Below are 16,508 nucleotides of genomic sequence, written 5' to 3' on the forward strand. Positions count from 1 at the left end.
CATTGGGTGTTTGGATTCCTGCACCATTTACCAGTTCGTACTGCAATATGTGAACCAATCTAGGGGTGTCATTAACTTTCTATTGGCACCAGCAGAGGTTCACATAGGGCAGTGTGAACTGCCTGTGAGTCCTAAGCGATGCGGGAACCGCCACTAGAATCAAGCTGGTTCCCCCGTTGCGCTAGTGTGAAACGGCAAAGGGATTTACGGTTTGCAAAGTGAATTTCCACTTAGCCTAGTGAATGGGGGAAATTCACTTTGCAAAAAATGGCTTATCACCTGCAAGGAAATAAAAAAAATATATTCTTGCCTCCACATGATTGGACAATACACATTAGTAAAGCTTTAATTCATTCACTAAGCTAAGAGAAAATTCACTTTGCAAAGTAAAGATTCATGCTGTACTCCTTTAGTAAATCATCCTCTGGTGGTCAGAAGTGCTTGTGATTCCCCATCTATCAGGAAGTTTTATATAGCCTGATCTTTGCCCAAATGTTGCATTGAGCCATACAATCAGCATGACCTTACCTGGTCTAACTGTCAGACATTGCACACCCTGAAGCCTCGTACACACGGCCGAGGGACTCGACAGGCGAAACACATTGTTTTGCTCGTCGAGTTCCTTGTGAGGCTGTCGAGGAACTCGGCGAGCCAATTTTCTCCATTCCCGTCGAGGAAAAAGAGAACATGCTCTCTTTTTGGCTCGACAAGTTCCTCGACAGTTTCCTCGTTGAAAAATGTACACACCCCCGGTTTCCTCGGCCAAAAAAAAAAAAAAACAGCAAGTTTCTTGCTGGTTTTTGCAGAGAAACTCGGTCGTGTGTACGAGGCCTAAGAGGACCAAGGTTTGACAAGATAGGTATTTTTTACCCTATACAGTATATATATATATATATATAAATAGAGGTTTTTGGTTTTGGCTGGGGTTTGGCACACTAAGTGCTGTATATGACTTATGGTAATTCTCCAGATTTTTAGCTGTTGGGAAACTGGATAATGAATATATGCAAATATTGAAGAAAATCAATTTAGCATGATGCACTATAAAATATGCACTATAATTAAAAAGGAATGGTGCAATGACCAAAAAGAATTGTAGTTTTCTTGTACAGTACTTATATTATTTTACATTTGCTTGTTTTTTTAAATGTATTTACATGCATAATATACAGTTTAGTTTCTTTGCTTAGATTTTACATGAAAGTACTGTATCTTTCAGTACTATGTCACCAAAGCCAGTGTTTTAAAATGTAAAATAGTTTGGAGTACTAAAATGTTGCAACAGGTATGTACATACATTTGATACAGTGAAAGTGCAACCTGTGCTTTAAAAGAGTTATATAGCTATGCATGGCAATTACAAATGCTTTGGTCCCCTTTTTGAAGAAATGGACTTTAATGACGCAATGGGGGTTATTTCCGAAGGGCAAATCGACTTTGCACTACAAGTGCACTGCAAGTGCAGTCGCTGTAGATCTGAGGGGGACATGCAAGGAAAATAAAAACCAGCATTTTAGCTTGCACGTGATAGGATGATAAAATCAGCAGAGCTTCCCCTTGTTTCAGATCTTCCCCTCAGATCTACAGCGACTGCACCTCCAAGTTCACTTGTCGCTGTTGATCTCTCATTCCAATAATGTCTCTCATTCCAATAATGAATGAATGAATTCAAATATACGGTAAATATTTGTTAAACCACATCCCTATCTTTTTTATTGCCTCGGATAGTGTCTAACAAGATCTACTCTTAATTCTAGAAGAACACAGGGGTCCACCCTTTGGTTCTTTTATGCCAGTGAGTAGAATGCTGAAGGGATGAAGTTATGACTCCCGTGTTCTAACTGAATCAGGATGTGAGCTGCCTGGCAGCTGCTGACACTAAAACGTGGATCTGATTTCTAAGAACTATTTAAGGTGTAGTTAAAAAATTGTTGTGCAATTTCCAAAGCCAAACCAAAAGTTGTGTTAGCTGTAACTATTCTTCAAATGATACTTTATTTCTGACAATATTTTAATGATGTGATTTTTTTTGTTTCTCCTAAAAAGGGGGGCTATAGGTAATAAATAATAAGACTTTCACAGGAGCACAAAGATAGCAAGTGTGATGTAGTGTAAGAATCTAATTATTTCAACAGGTCAGTATCATTTTACAATAACATTTTCTCTCATCGCTAACCCCATTACATACATTCTATGTACAGACATACATAATCCAATCAAACCTTCCTGTACATTCTTTATCTGTCTTTATTTCATCCTTTTTCTTTTTGTGTACCAACTGAATCTTCACATTTCATCATCTTTTCTAAAGAAAGAAAAAAACAATAAATCAAATACACATAGAATTTTTCACATTGTAAATAATAAACTTAATAACTACCAATCCACCTAAAAAGGTTACTGAACGCACGAATAATTATGAAACCATTGTGTAAGCACTTTAAGCTAGAATTTTATACCTCTTTTTTATTGCCTTACACTTCATATGTAGCTATATTTTGTACTGACCTTTTACGAAAATAAAAAATTGTTATTTGAAAAAATAAATAAAAAGTTTTATTGTAGTTTATATAAATAGTCATTTTGGTGTTGAGATTTCTGAAGCACAGTGGTTGTAAATTTATAATCTAGAGGTTCCCCATCACAATGTAATTGATTAAATTGATTGTAAAGTCCTGTTTTAAAAAAAAAATTACAAAAAAAAAACAAACATGTTATACTTACCTGCTCTGTGCAGTGGTTTTACACAGGGCAGCCCCAATCCTCCTTTTATCGGGTCCCTCTTCAGCTCTACTGGCCCCTCCCTCCTGTCAAATGCCCCCAACAGCAAGCAGCTTGCTATATTCCGAGCCACAGCTCCCTGTGTCCATTAGGACACAGAGCCGCGGCCTAGCCCTGCCCTCTCTTTCTCCCCTGATTGGCTAGCTGACTTTGATTCACAGCAGCGGGAGCCAATGGTGCCACTGCTGTGTCAGGAGGGAGAAACCGGGATGGCCAAGGGACTCGTGGATATCGATGGATAGAGATGTCGTAAGTATTAGGGGGGTGGCTTTTTATCTTAATGCATAGAATGCATTAAAGTTTATATAAAACCCTCTCCTACCCAGTCAAGTGAACAGCCTCAGATGATACACAGGTATGAAACAAATCTCCCTATATAAGTTTTACATGTATATCTGCTGTTTTCAGCTTTCCATATTCTTTAGAGTGACCTGAAAGGCTGGTACAAATGGGCCGAATATCGCCAACAGGAACCGGCCAACATTCAGCCCGTGTGTACAGCAGCCTGTCCAACAGAAGTCAGTCTAACAGCTGGCTTTTACCAAACGAGCAAGCTGGAAAATCAGCATCTGACCAGGACGTGTTTTTTTTTTGTCTACATACTTTTTGAGAAAGAAAGTGCAAAGAAAGCTAAAACTATAGTATGTGAACAGCCAGGCTGGTAGTGTACCTGTGCAGGGGGTAGATATATTACTTCTCAGGTGTTGGGCGCAAAGGCCAATTTTTTATTTCAATGTAAACTTACATTTTAAGACATTTTTATATACTGTAATTTGATCTTTTCCCACCAATGTGATATTGCACCCCATCACCTTTGTGCCCGGCACAGCTGCCTTTTACCTAATATATTCCAACACCATTCTTGTTAGCAACATTAACCACCACTATAACAAAAAAAAAAGGTTTACCCATTTAAGACATACAAACTGGCCCACGCATGTTCTCTGTTGATATTCTGTCCAAAGGAGATCATTGAATTCCTGTCTCTTCTTTTAATGTCATTTTGCACAATATCTGGCCTATGGAAGCAAAGATATAATGGGATTATAGCACTGTAGTGGATCAGTATTTCTATAACTTCCCATGAAAGAAAACACAGAATTAGGATTGCATATACAATCTTCAAAATTTTCTAGGAAACAAAATGCGGAAGACTTTATAAGTCAGGAACATAGAGAGATATACCGAAACTCATCACAGGTCTTATGAGTGGACTGCACAGTGGCTTGCTAGCGGTGGATTTGGTACAGGAGTTATGAAGATTTTGAGAATTCTTTAAGGCTGAATTCAAGACAAACAACTAAATAAACATATGAAATACATATCAGAAAGTTGTTTTACCTGGTAAAGGATTTGTATTTCTGTCTTTTTGGTCCCGAGATGTATAGCTCACGGCACAGGGCACCACACAGACCTGATTTTAATCTGGGGCAGTTAAAGCTGAAGTTTTACTAAAAGGATCTTTAATTCTACAGCTTTAGTGACCTAACTTCCTTGCAATTAGGTATGTGCCACGTTGTGTAGGTAGCTAAATCCTGGAGAAATCCTCACTGCAGGGATGCCGGTTCCCTTCCTGGCTTTGAACTTCCGGCATTACGAGGGTTGATAGCTTTGGCTCTGTAGGGTTGAATTCAATTGAAAAAGATCCCGAAGGGGACCCATCCCCTCCCCCATTGACAAAAGTTAGATCATTGCTTGTAACACAATCTCTGAATGAAAGAAGAGAAATTTAGTCAGTCACCTGACTCAAAATCAATGAAAATAACTTTACACAATGGAGTAGGGGGAGAGGTAGCAGGTCCTGTCGGAAGCTTTCGCTAATGAATTCAGCCTTGAGACACAAAGCTACTAACCATTACAGTGCTGGAAATTCAGAGGAAGGAAGAGGACCGGCATTCTTGCAGTGAAGATTTCTCCTGGATCCAACTGCCTGCATGACATCAGACATGCTTAAAGCGGAGATACAGTAATTTTTTCATCTTTCCGTCTAATAAATCTTCTGTCCTTGTTGTCTTAACTTTGGATAGTAAAAAAAAAATTCTGCCGGTAAATACCTTAAATAGCTGCTCCCTCGGCCATAGGAAAGGCCGTAGCTTCAGCCTAGCTCCCAGAGTGGCAGCCATCTTGGTTCACCCGGCGGCGGCCTAGGTGAGCCTAGAGCGGTGCACTGACGTCATCACCCGGCCTCAACTGCTTGTGTTCGGCCGGCTTCTCTGATAAGACTAAGCAAGCACTAATCTTCCTATACAGTGGGGGAGATGTGGACCATATTACAGTGGGGAGATGTCTGTGGATATTACAGTGCGGGTGAGTGTGGATATTACAGTGGGGGTGAGTGTGGATATTACAGTGGGGGAGATTGTGGATATTACAGTGGGGGAGATTGTGGATATTACAGTGGGGGAGATTGTGGATATTACAGTGGGGGTGATTGTGGATATTACAGTGGGGGAGATGTCTGTGGATATTACAGTAGGAGAGATGTCTGTGGATATTACAGTGGGGGTGAGTGTGAATATTACAGTGGGGAGATTGTGTATATTACAGTGGGGGTGATTGTGGATATTACAGTGGGGGTGATTGTGGATATTACAGTGGGGGTGATTGTGGATATTACAGTGGGGGAGATGTCTGTGGATATTAGTGGGGGAGATGTCTGTGGATATTACAGCGGGGGGGAGATGTCTGTGGATATTACAGTGGGGGCTATATATGGTGGTAAACCGAAAAATGTATGTGCGTTATAATTAATCGAAATTAGTCGATGAAAAAAAAAATCGATTAATCGAACACAAAAATTGTAATCAGTAACAGCCCTAATAAATTTGTGTCTTTAATATCTGCCTGGAGTTCAGCTTTAAGTCAGATTCAAGTAGCTATTGCCTGGATAAGCATCCATCAAAGACAGATAAGATAATTAAATCAATACACCATATTTATTTTATAAGCATGCCAGCAAGGAAACAATTTTCTGCAGCTGAAGGTAAAAAGCAATAAAACATTATGAGGCAGAGTTATAAAAGTCTTTTTCTGTCAAGTGTGAGTTAACTAAGTGGGGTCAAAAGAACAGTTAAGGTCTTAAAAAGGCATGTTAAAATCAAAAACATAAGGAAATGCACTGGACATGCTTCTGTCTGGGATTAACACAGAACAATGGAAGGAAATTCAAATGTTTCTTCCAGCTGTAAATGTGACATTATGGATGTGTTTTAAAAAAAAATATAGACTATTTCCTCACTCACAATGTACAAAATGTCATTTATACTTTCCTCACTCACAATGTACAAAATGTCATTTATACTTTCCTCGCTGTTTACTGTATGTCTGTTAAATGATGTTTGAAATAAAACATCACACCCTTCAAAGTTTAGGTAAAATAAATTGTGGATGGTGGTTAAGAAATTCTTTGGTTAGTAAGACTGCAAATTTATAATTTTAATTGTTTAAAGCACGTTCTATAAAAAAATAAATAAAAGGAAGGTAAATTGAATGTTTCTTTCTAAAAAAAATGGTTTGAAAAACGTGGCATAATATGAATCTTTAACAACTTACCGATCGCTGCCAGTACATATACATCGGCAGATTGACATGGCTGCGCAAAGCAATGTACAGGTACTGTGAATGCACGCCCCTGCTGCGAGCTCCGTGACCGTGCCAGCGGGACCCAAGGACTCGATGTCCGCCGGTGTCCCGCGATCATGTCACGGAGCTGCAGAACAGGGCATTTCCCTGTTCTGCCTTGTGACAGGACACTGATCGTCTGCTCCCTGTGATCGGGAGCAGTGATCAGTGTCGTGTCACTGGTAGCCCAGCCCCCACACAGTTAGAATCACTCCCTAGGACACACTTAACCCCTTATTTGCCCCCTAGTGGTTAACCCCTTCCCTGCCAGTGCCATTTACACAGTAATCAGTGCATTTTTATAGCACTGATCACTGTATAAATGACAATGGTCCCAAAATAGCGTCAAAAGTGTCCGATGGGTCCGCCATAATGTCGCAGTCACGATAAAAATTGCAGATCGCCGCCATTACTAATTAAAAAAAAAAATAAAATGCCATAAAACTATCCCCTATTTTGTAGACGCTATAACTTTTGCGCAAACCAATCAATATACGGTTATTGGAATTTTTTGCCAAAAATATGTAGAAGAATACATATCGGGATAAACTGAGAATTTTTTTTTTTTATATCTTTTTGGGGGGTATTTATTATAGCAAAAAAGTAAAAAATATTGCTTTGTTATTTCTGCAATGCACATGAAAATAGCTTTCAAACAATGCTTTACTTGTGAAAATCCTGTTCTGCAAAGAATCAGCACCTCTAATTTTAGGTAAATTGTTTTTCTAATATGATGTTATCTAATTTAGCTTTTACTCTGTGGGCACTCACCAAATCCAATATGGTAGCACCAGGGCACAGTTACTGAGGTCTGATATGTGCTGTTTTTTATGGAATGTATAATATACATAGATACCTAGTTGTGCATCAGTCATTGAGTTATCTTACTGGCTACAGGTTTGCTTTCAGTGGAACTTAGGCTTCATAGGACGGTTCGAGTTGCAGGCATAATCTTCCAGTCCTTAGGCAAAATGCTCAGCCAGGAAGTGCATTACCAAAAAAGCTTTACTTAGTCATGATGGTAGAAAAGGGCAGCGCAGATATGGAAATGTGGACAAGAGGTCATCATTTTGAAATGACGGTAATATTTCAGGTTACCTGTAGAGCTGAGGACAGGATCTCTTCAATGATGCGGAGGATAATCCTAATTTGTTTTGACTCTTTTTAGTCTTCTTAAGAAGATCTCGGACACGTCCCCATGGATGGAGATCCAGCTAAAAATTAAAAACAGATGTTATTCCAACATCCTCACCACTTAAGCCTCATAGATTGTATCTGTATTGTTATATGTATCAAAATACACTGCATTTGACATATTGACTTTGGATTTTACATTGTACAAATAGTATTACAACTTTTACTCTACACATAATTATATTTGGTTTCACATGGTGCAGTGTTGCAGGATGTTCTGTGTTTAGTCCAGAGCTGACCCTCTATAACACTTATTCAAGGCGAACAGGCTAATCCTGCCAGAGAATTCAAGCTGAGTTGAAAAGCAAATACTGCAGGTTTAGGCATGTTGTGACATAATGGAGGAATGTCTAAACTTGCAATAGGGAAAGAGACACATTCCTTTAGTCAGAAGCCATGGTTGACAACCCTTGTACTTCCTGTTCATGTTAGTATAAAGTGGTAAATTTGACCTTATATGGCAACCATGGATGGGGGATGCCAGACTTGCGCCACCATAGTTGGTAATGGATAGACTCCGGAGGTAGGGACTATGGGGGGCTGCAGGGGGGGGGGATGGAAAGGAGTAAAAAATCATAAATCTAAATGAGTAAAAATACATGCACTAGATTTAAGATAATCCTAGAAGTAGAAGAAAAGGAAAAAAAATCGATGAGATTCAGATTTAAAAGGGTAAATACAAGGTGGTGGGGGAAGGGGGAAGGGGGGGAAGGGAAGGGGGAAAAAATAGAAAAAATTGACAAAAGGTACATGGTTAATGATGAAATAATATTTTGTGGAAGGTTAAATATGTATTTTTAAATATGTATTTTTTGTATATGACTAAAAGCACAGGGCCAGATTCACAGTGAGAGTACGCCGGCGTATCTACTGATACACCGGCGTACTTTCAAATTTTCCGCGTCGTATCTTTAGTTTGAATCCTAAAAGCAAGATACGACGGCTTCTGGCTTCGATCCGACAGGCGTACGGCTTCATACGCCTTCGGATCGTAGGTGCAATACTTCAGCGCCCGCTTGGTGGAGTTCGCGTAGTTTTCCGCGTCGGGTATGCTAATTAGCTTTTTCCGGCGATCCACGAAGGTACGCGCGGCCGTCGCATTCTCTTACGCCGTCGCATTCTCTTACGCCGTCGCTAGTCGGCTTTTCCTGGCGTATAGTTAAAGCTACTGTTTAGTGGCGTATAGATAGACTTGCCATGTTAAAGTATGGGCGTCGTTCCCGCATCGAATTTAAATTTTTTGCGTAAGTCGTCCATGAATAGGAAACGACGTAACTCATGTCTACGTTCTAAAAATGACGTCGGTGCGATGTCATTTCGCGCAAAGCACGGCAGGAATTTTTGAAACGAAGCATGCGCATTTCAATCGGCGTGGGGACGCGCTTCATTTAAATGAATCACACCCCCTACCCGCCCAATTTGAAATACGCGCCGAGAAATACACTACGCCGCCGTAACTTACGGCGCAAAATCTTCCTGGATTCGAAAATGCGCCAGGTAAGATACGGCGGCGTAGCCTATCTCTGATACGCTGCGCCTGGGAAAATGTCTCTGAATCTGGCCCACAGTGTGTATCATAAGAGCAATATTTCAAATAAAAAGAAGAGATTTAAAAAAAAAAATGTTAGTATAATGTATTAAAGAATCACCCACTCAAACTAATATATATATATTTTTTTGCTATATGTGGGGGAGTTAAAAGCATTGACAATTTCTTATATCTCTTGGGGTTCTACTGGTGAGATATGGGATGAGTTCCTGGGTCTGCACACCAGCTGTGCAAGTTCTGAGGGGTTTTTATTTTCTACTGGATTTCGTACATGTTTTATATTACTGTGACTGACATCCCTTGAGCTTCCTTTGCATTGATGTTATTGTCATTTATTAAAGGATCACCCACTTAAAGTGATATTTGAGATTTTTGTAGATGCTGGGTAAATTAAAAACATGATAGTTTCTTAGAACTCTTGGGGGTTTCACTGGTGAGATTGTGATAGACTCTGTGCGCTTTGTACATCAAATCTAAATGGAAAGTGCGTTTCAACAAGTAAGTAATCAGATTCCAGCCCTTTAAAAAAAATACAGGGGTTGCTACAGACAACCTGCTAGTTTAAACTGTTTTTAATAAATTCAATCTGTTTTAATAAATTATGAAATTATGCAGTAGCTGAGCAAAGAGTGGTGGGGTGTAACAAACGCCTGAAGTATTCGTCATGGAGATTTTCCAACATGCCATTCCAACTGATCAAGGAAAGTTACAAAGAAAAAAAAAGGTAGAAATAAAAAGAAGATGGAAAAATGGCGTGAGTCAGAAGATAAGGATGATTGTTTTTAAGAATGGACAGATCTATCACCTTAGTTGAATCTTATGAGGGATCTGTTTGCATATTACTACCCTAATTTACAGTCAGTAGATGTTATAAGAATCAGGGAGTTTGGATTTCTTGGGTGAATCTTGTCACACTCCAATTTTTCGTTCTGTAGCTGCTGCCTGTAGACTTGTGTGGACAGATCCTAATTGAAAAAGTTACATTTCTGCAGATATCTAGATTGTTTTCTTCTAAAACATTTCTTTTAGCACAGTAGGTTAAAACCAGATGCAAGGCCTTTATCAATGAGTTTAAATATCTGATAATCATGTACTACAGATCTTGAAGTGTGATGATTAAAACCTCATAAAAGCTTTTCAGAGGAAAAATTCAGACCATCAGCTGCATACACATCCCAGTTCCAGAATACTATTAGACCCATTTGAGAAAGTCACTTCAAAGACTATTTATCCAGCTGTGTGATGTTTTATCTAAAAATACAGTTCCAGTTCCAGATGTCATCCTGTTCTAAATGTATAATTTAGTATCATTTTATTTTCCTTTGCAGATGTTAGAACAAATAAGTGTGTTCGGGTTTACTTGGGTTTATTCTAAAGTGATGCATCAGTTTCGAGCATTGCTTTTGATAATTAGACCAAGTAGGCGCTATCATCAGAGCACTAATGATCATCAGAAAGCGTCAGAAATGCGTGATACCACACACAAGAGAAGAAGAAGATTAGTGTTGAATTGGTGATTCCATCAAGTCAGCACTTTGAGACAGATTTGTCACCACTCATTATTCTCAGAGACTTGAGTGTCTATGGACAACCTCTGAAGATCAGTATTTAAGATGGCAAGATATCAAAGTTTAAATAAGTATATATATATATATACATAAATATATATTAAACAGTTCCAAGGGTAGCCAGGGCACTCTATGTTTGAAGTAAATGTCCAGGTGCTCACCCAGAAAAAAAATCCATATTAATCCAAAACTGGTTTAGAGGCACTCACGTGGCTTGCAGATGAGGTAGATCAAACACAGCAGTGTTTTTATTGTCAGCGTTTCGATGAAGCTCAGTCCATCTTTCACAAGACAAGAAAGACGGACTGAGCTTCATCGAAACATTGACAATAAAAACACTGCTGTGTTTGATCTTCTTCATCTGCAAGACCCGCGAGTGCCAGTGTTGCCAACCATCAGTATTTTTACTGGCAGCCAGTAAAAAATGGGCACTTTTCTCCTGCCAGTAAAGTAAGAGGAAAAGGTTGCCAGTAAAAAATATGGCTGTGACACTCGGCTCGAAACTGTGCATGGGCAGCTCGGTGCCGGAGCCAGCTGAGACCATCCAAGTGCCTGCTACAGTGTGTTTGGGGTGGTGCTGGTGGGGGGACAGGTCTGGTGGAGGTGGTTTCTGAGCGTGTCGTGTGATGTCATGGTGCAAGGGAGCCGAGCGGAGCAGCCAGAGCCTCGTGTGTGGGTCTGCAGGACGGGAGCAAGGCAAGCCAGGAGCGGGTCTGTCAGTGCTGTTTGAACTAGAGGTGACTGAAGGGACCACCTGGCATGGAGAGAGTCCTGTCCCTTAGCTACTTACTTACTATATTGGAAAAAAAAATAAGAAATATGCTTTTTGCCTTAATATCTACCTTAAATTGCATTGCTACTACTGTACTATTCATTAAAAACTAATTTTGTAACTTTTGTAACTGCCAGTAAAAACTTAGCCATGCCAGTAAATTTTGGGTGTTGTGTCAGTAAATTTCAATCTGGTAGGTTGGCAACACTGGTTAGTGCCTCTAAACCAGTTTTCAATTTACAGATATATATATATATATATATATATATATATATATATATATATATATATATATATATATACAGGTGGTTCTCAAAAAATTAGCATATTGTGATAAAGTTCATTATTTTCTGTAATGTACTGATAAACATTAGACTTTCATATATTTTAGATTCATTACACACAACTGAAGTAGTTCAAGCCTTTTATTGTTTTAATATTGATGATTTTGGCATACAGCTCATGAAAACCCAAAATTCCTATCTCCAAAAATTAGCATATTTCATCCGACCTATAAAAGAAAAGTGTTTTAAATAAAAAAAAAGTCAACCTTCAAATAATTATGTTCAGTTATGCACTCAATACTTGGTCGGGAATCCTTTTGCAGAAATGACTGCTTCAATGCGGTGTGGCATGGAGGCAATCAGCCTGTGGCACTGCTGAGGTGTTATGGAGGCCCAGGATGCTTCGATAGCGGCCTTAAGCTCATCCAGAGTGTTGGGTCTTGCGTCTCTCAACTTTCTCTTCCCAATATCCCACAGATTCTCTATGGGGTTCAGGTCAGGAGAGTTGGCAGGCCAATTGAGCACAGTAATACCATGGTCAGTAAACCATTTACCAGTGGTTTTGGCACTGTGAGCAGGTGCCAGGTCGTGCTGAAAAATGAAATCTTCATCTCCATAAAGCTTTTCAGCAGATGGAAGCATGAAGTGCTCCAAAATCTCCTGATAGCTAGCTGCATTCACCCTGCCCTTGATAAAACACAGTGGACCAACACCAGCAGCTGACATGGCACCCCAGACCATCACTGACTGTGGGTACTTGACACTGGACTTCAGGCATTTTGGCATTTCCCTCTCTCCAGTCTTCCTCCAGACTCTGGCACCTTGATTACCGAATGACATGCAAAATTTGCTTTCATCCGAAAAAAGTACTTTGGACCACTGAGCAACAGTCCAGTGTTGCTTCTCTGTAGCCCAGGTCAGGCGCTTCTGCCGCTGTTTCTGGTTCAAAAGTGGCTTGACCTGGGGAATGCGGCACCTGTAGCCCATTTCCTGCACACGCCTGTACACGGTGGCTCTGGATGTTTCTACTCCAGACTCAGTCCACTGCTTCCGCAGGTCCCCCAAGGTCTGGAATCGGTCCTTCTCCACAATATTTCTCAGGGTTCCGGTCACCTCTTCTCGTTGTGCAGCATTTTCTGCCACACTTTTTCCTTCCCACAGACTTCCCACTGAGGTGCCTTGATACAGCACTCTGGGAACAGCCTATTTGTTCAGAAATTTCTTTCTGTATCTTACCCTCTTGCTTGAGGGTGTCAATGATGGCCTTCTGGACAGCAGTCAGGTCGGCAGTCTTACCCATGATTGCGGTTTGGAGTAATGAACCAGGCTGGGAGTTTTTAAAAGCCTCAGGAATCTTTTGTAGGTGTTTAGAGTTAATTAGTTGATTCAGATGATTAGGTTAAGAGCTCGTTTAGAGAACCTTTTCATGATATGCTAATTTTTTGAGATAGGAATTTGGGGTTTTCATGAGCTGTATGCCAAAATCATCCATATTAAAACAATAAAAGGCTTGAACTACTTCAGTTGTGTGTAATGAATCTAAAATATATGAAAGTATATGAGAACCACCTGTATATTGCGTAGGTAAGTAAATAAGTATTTTAAATGTTTACAGTGTTTTTCTTTACCATAATAAAAAATGTTTTACTTGTAATATGCCTCTATGGTTTCTAGCAAATTTGACATGTCAATCTCCCTAGCACAGCCCTCATCTTTTCTAGAAGTGTCTAACTACTGTCTGTGCTGACCTAGCTCCTACATCCCTCCTCTCACCTATCTACGTAACCTTTTAAATATTAGTAGGGGAGACAATTTTGAGTCTGCTGGGGATGCTGACAACACATAAAAGATATCAACGCCCAGCAGCAATCTCAGGGCATTGGAATGTCTACACAAGGGAGGCATTCACAAGTAAATAGGAACAGGTGCATCTGAGATACTACCTCCTGTGCAATGCCTGGTGAGCCTCAAGAACACAGCACTCAGCCTTGGAAGTCTCTGCAAACCTCCATGTAATCCAGGCAAAAAAGGGAGAAAGGCTGGTGCCATGAAAGTTGGATAAAACATAAATTATAGCATGTAGTCAACAAAGCCAATGGGTTTTTAGCCATCAGGCCTTAACCATGGCTCATGGTAAATAACATGAATTTTGTTAAAATGAATGGTCTCTTTAAAGTCTCCAGATACAGGCATAGCCCGGACCAGTGAGTGTGTATTGTAGACATTATCCATGATAGCGCTATTCAAAAATGAAGGATACATCTCTGGGGGGATCATATTATTCACAATCAAGGTGGTTTCTCCATTAACTGAGACATACAGTAGACTTTGTAAGGCAACACCATAAAATATATAAAAAAAATGATTTACCTTTTTCATATCTTGTTCCAGTGGTGCGAAAGCTTCATTGAAATTTCTGTCCCAGCCCAGCTTACTTTCTTTGTCATCACATTTTAATTTAGTGAAAGGCTTCCTGACTCCCAGTATGTTAGGACTTCTCCAACCATCTAACTGGACTTGGTTTCCTACAACAGTACACAGAGTTACAATGGTACAATATAATGTTGTAATTTTTACCTATATCATGGTCTACACTGAGGCCTCTTACACACAACCATTTTCCTCGGTAAAATCCATCAAGAAAAATGCTGGAAGAGCATTTTTGCAGAGAAAAACGGTCGTGTATGTTTTTCGTCGAGAAAACTGTTGTGGATCTCGACATTAAAAAAAGAGACATGTTCTCTTTTTTCTCGTCGGGAGTCTCTATTTCCTCGTCGTGTTTCTCGTCGGGCTGGTTAACGACGAGAAACACGTTCGTGTGTATGCTTAGAAACCCGCGCATGCTCAGAATAAAGTATGAGACGGGAGCGCACCTTTGGTAAAAGTAGTTTTCGTAATGGAGATAGCACATTCGTCACGCTGTAACAGGCTGAAAAGCGCAAATCGTCTTTCACCAAACTTTTACTTAACACGCAGTAACATGAGATTAGCAAAAGCAGCCCCAAGGGTGGTGCAAGTGGAATTAAACTTCCCCTTTATAGTGCCTTCGTACGTGTTGTACGTCAACGCGTTTGAGAACAACAAGATTTTGTCTTGACAGTGTGTATGCAATGAAAGCTTGACAAGATTCTCGTCAAGCTTGACAAGAACCTCGTCGAGGAAAACTAAGTTTCTTTTAAGACGAGATTATCGGTCCTGTGTACGAGGCCATACAGCTGTAGGTTCAGTTACCAAACGAAATCAGACCTTTTTTACTGATCAAAAAAAATTTGCATATACTTGTAATACATCTCTGTTCCATGTACTGTATACACCTGCAAAGTGGAAATTTTATATAAAATGTATAAATAATAAAATGTTGTTGCTGGTCCTTTCAGAACGGTATATGAATGTTAAACTGCAGAGGCCGGATACTTAGTGGCGTTAGAGCCAGACAGGCACTTGAGAAAAAGGAAGCCACTGCCTGGCTCTGGTATGGGGACAACCGCCAGCCTCCTTTAGTTGTACATTAAAACAGAACTGATCTTGTATTTCTACGTTTGAAGCCAAATCAGGATAACACCCACCTTATATTTGTTATGTGTTCCCATTCACGTAGCATAACTTTAAAAAGGTATTTCAAATTGCTGCTTACCTTTTACTTGCTTTTTACTTACTTTGCTCTTATTTAACTCTTTCCTTATGTGTAATTTTAAAGAAGGGGGTGAGAAATAATGTTTGTCATAATTAACCCTGTCTGTACTATGTTAGCAGATCTCCATTATCAGTTGTAAATGACATGTGCAGAATTGTCTGTCCTTACAAAGGGTTAACGATCTCAAGTATTGGATGGTACACTGTGGGGTTGATTTACTAAAACTTGAGAGTGCTAAATCTGGTGCAGCTCTGCACCAGATTTAGCAAGAAAGCAATAAGCTTCCATGTTTTATTGTCAAAGCTTAACTGAATAAGCTAAAGTTAGAAGCTGATTGGCTACCATGCACAGCTGCACCAGATTTTGCACTCTCCACTTTTAGTAAATCAACCCCTGTATGTTAATGCACAAAAAAAACTCCCTTATCTTGACATCTATTCTGAGCAGTGGAAGTATGTGTAAACCTGCACAAAAGAAACAACTAGAAATCTAAGTAACATTTAAAAAACGCAAAAAACAAACAAAAAACATATACAGTATTTTTAAGTATGCTACACATTATGCTGTGTGAATGGGAACACATAACAAACATATAGTGGGGGGTGTCTCGAACTTAACAGCACAGGTGGAACTCCATGTTTCTTAGCAGAAGAAACAATGAATGTATGCGTCTTCTGTCTAGCAAATGTTTTCTTTGTGTACACTGCCTGTGATGCATGCGCAGAGTACACCCCCAGCATCTGTAGGGTTGCCAGTAAGGGAGCATGAGTTAGATTATTGCTGGCCACTCAATGGCTAAACATAAGGACATTGAAGTGGTTGTAAAGGCTGAAGGTTTTTTACCTTCATGTATTCTATGCATAATGGTATAAAACCTTCAGCATGCAGGTTCTCCTGCAGCTCCCCCTTAATACACACCTGAGCCTGACCTCAAATCAGCGATGTGCATGAGAGCTGCTGTCCGGGCTCTCTGTCTCCTTATTAGCTGAGACTCAGCAGCAGGAGCTACTGGCCAGTGAGGAGGTCTTATGGACACACAGAGCGGGGTGCAGGAGCTAGCACGCATGAGTGCCCCCATAGCAAACGGCTTGCTATCAGGGGAAAA

At 40.0% G+C, this 16,508-nt stretch overlaps 1 protein-coding gene across 3 annotated transcripts in view; it reads right to left on the reverse strand.

The window, feature by feature from the left end:
• Positions 1–2,102: 2,102 nt before the first annotated feature.
• The window catches only part of LOC120947155, a 72,834-nt gene continuing 58,428 nt past the window's right edge, over positions 2,103–16,508 (reverse strand). For 2 of the 3 annotated variants that reach the window (XM_040362199.1, XM_040362197.1), the window contains exons 5-8: positions 14,140–14,294; positions 7,501–7,616; positions 3,690–3,800; positions 2,103–2,305 (exon numbers count right to left, since the gene is read on the reverse strand). In XM_040362199.1, the coding sequence (XP_040218133.1) occupies positions 2,287–2,305; positions 3,690–3,800; positions 7,501–7,616; positions 14,140–14,294 (401 nt within the window). In that variant the 3' untranslated portion in view covers positions 2,103–2,286. The remainder of the gene's footprint in view (positions 2,306–3,689; positions 3,801–7,500; positions 7,617–14,139; positions 14,295–16,508) is intronic. The other variant, XM_040362198.1, reaches the window with a different exon arrangement.

The sequence above is a fragment of the Rana temporaria genome, chromosome 8 (genome assembly GCF_905171775.1).
Source record: "Rana temporaria chromosome 8, aRanTem1.1, whole genome shotgun sequence".
NCBI classification, from domain to species: Eukaryota; Metazoa; Chordata; class Amphibia; order Anura; family Ranidae; genus Rana; species Rana temporaria.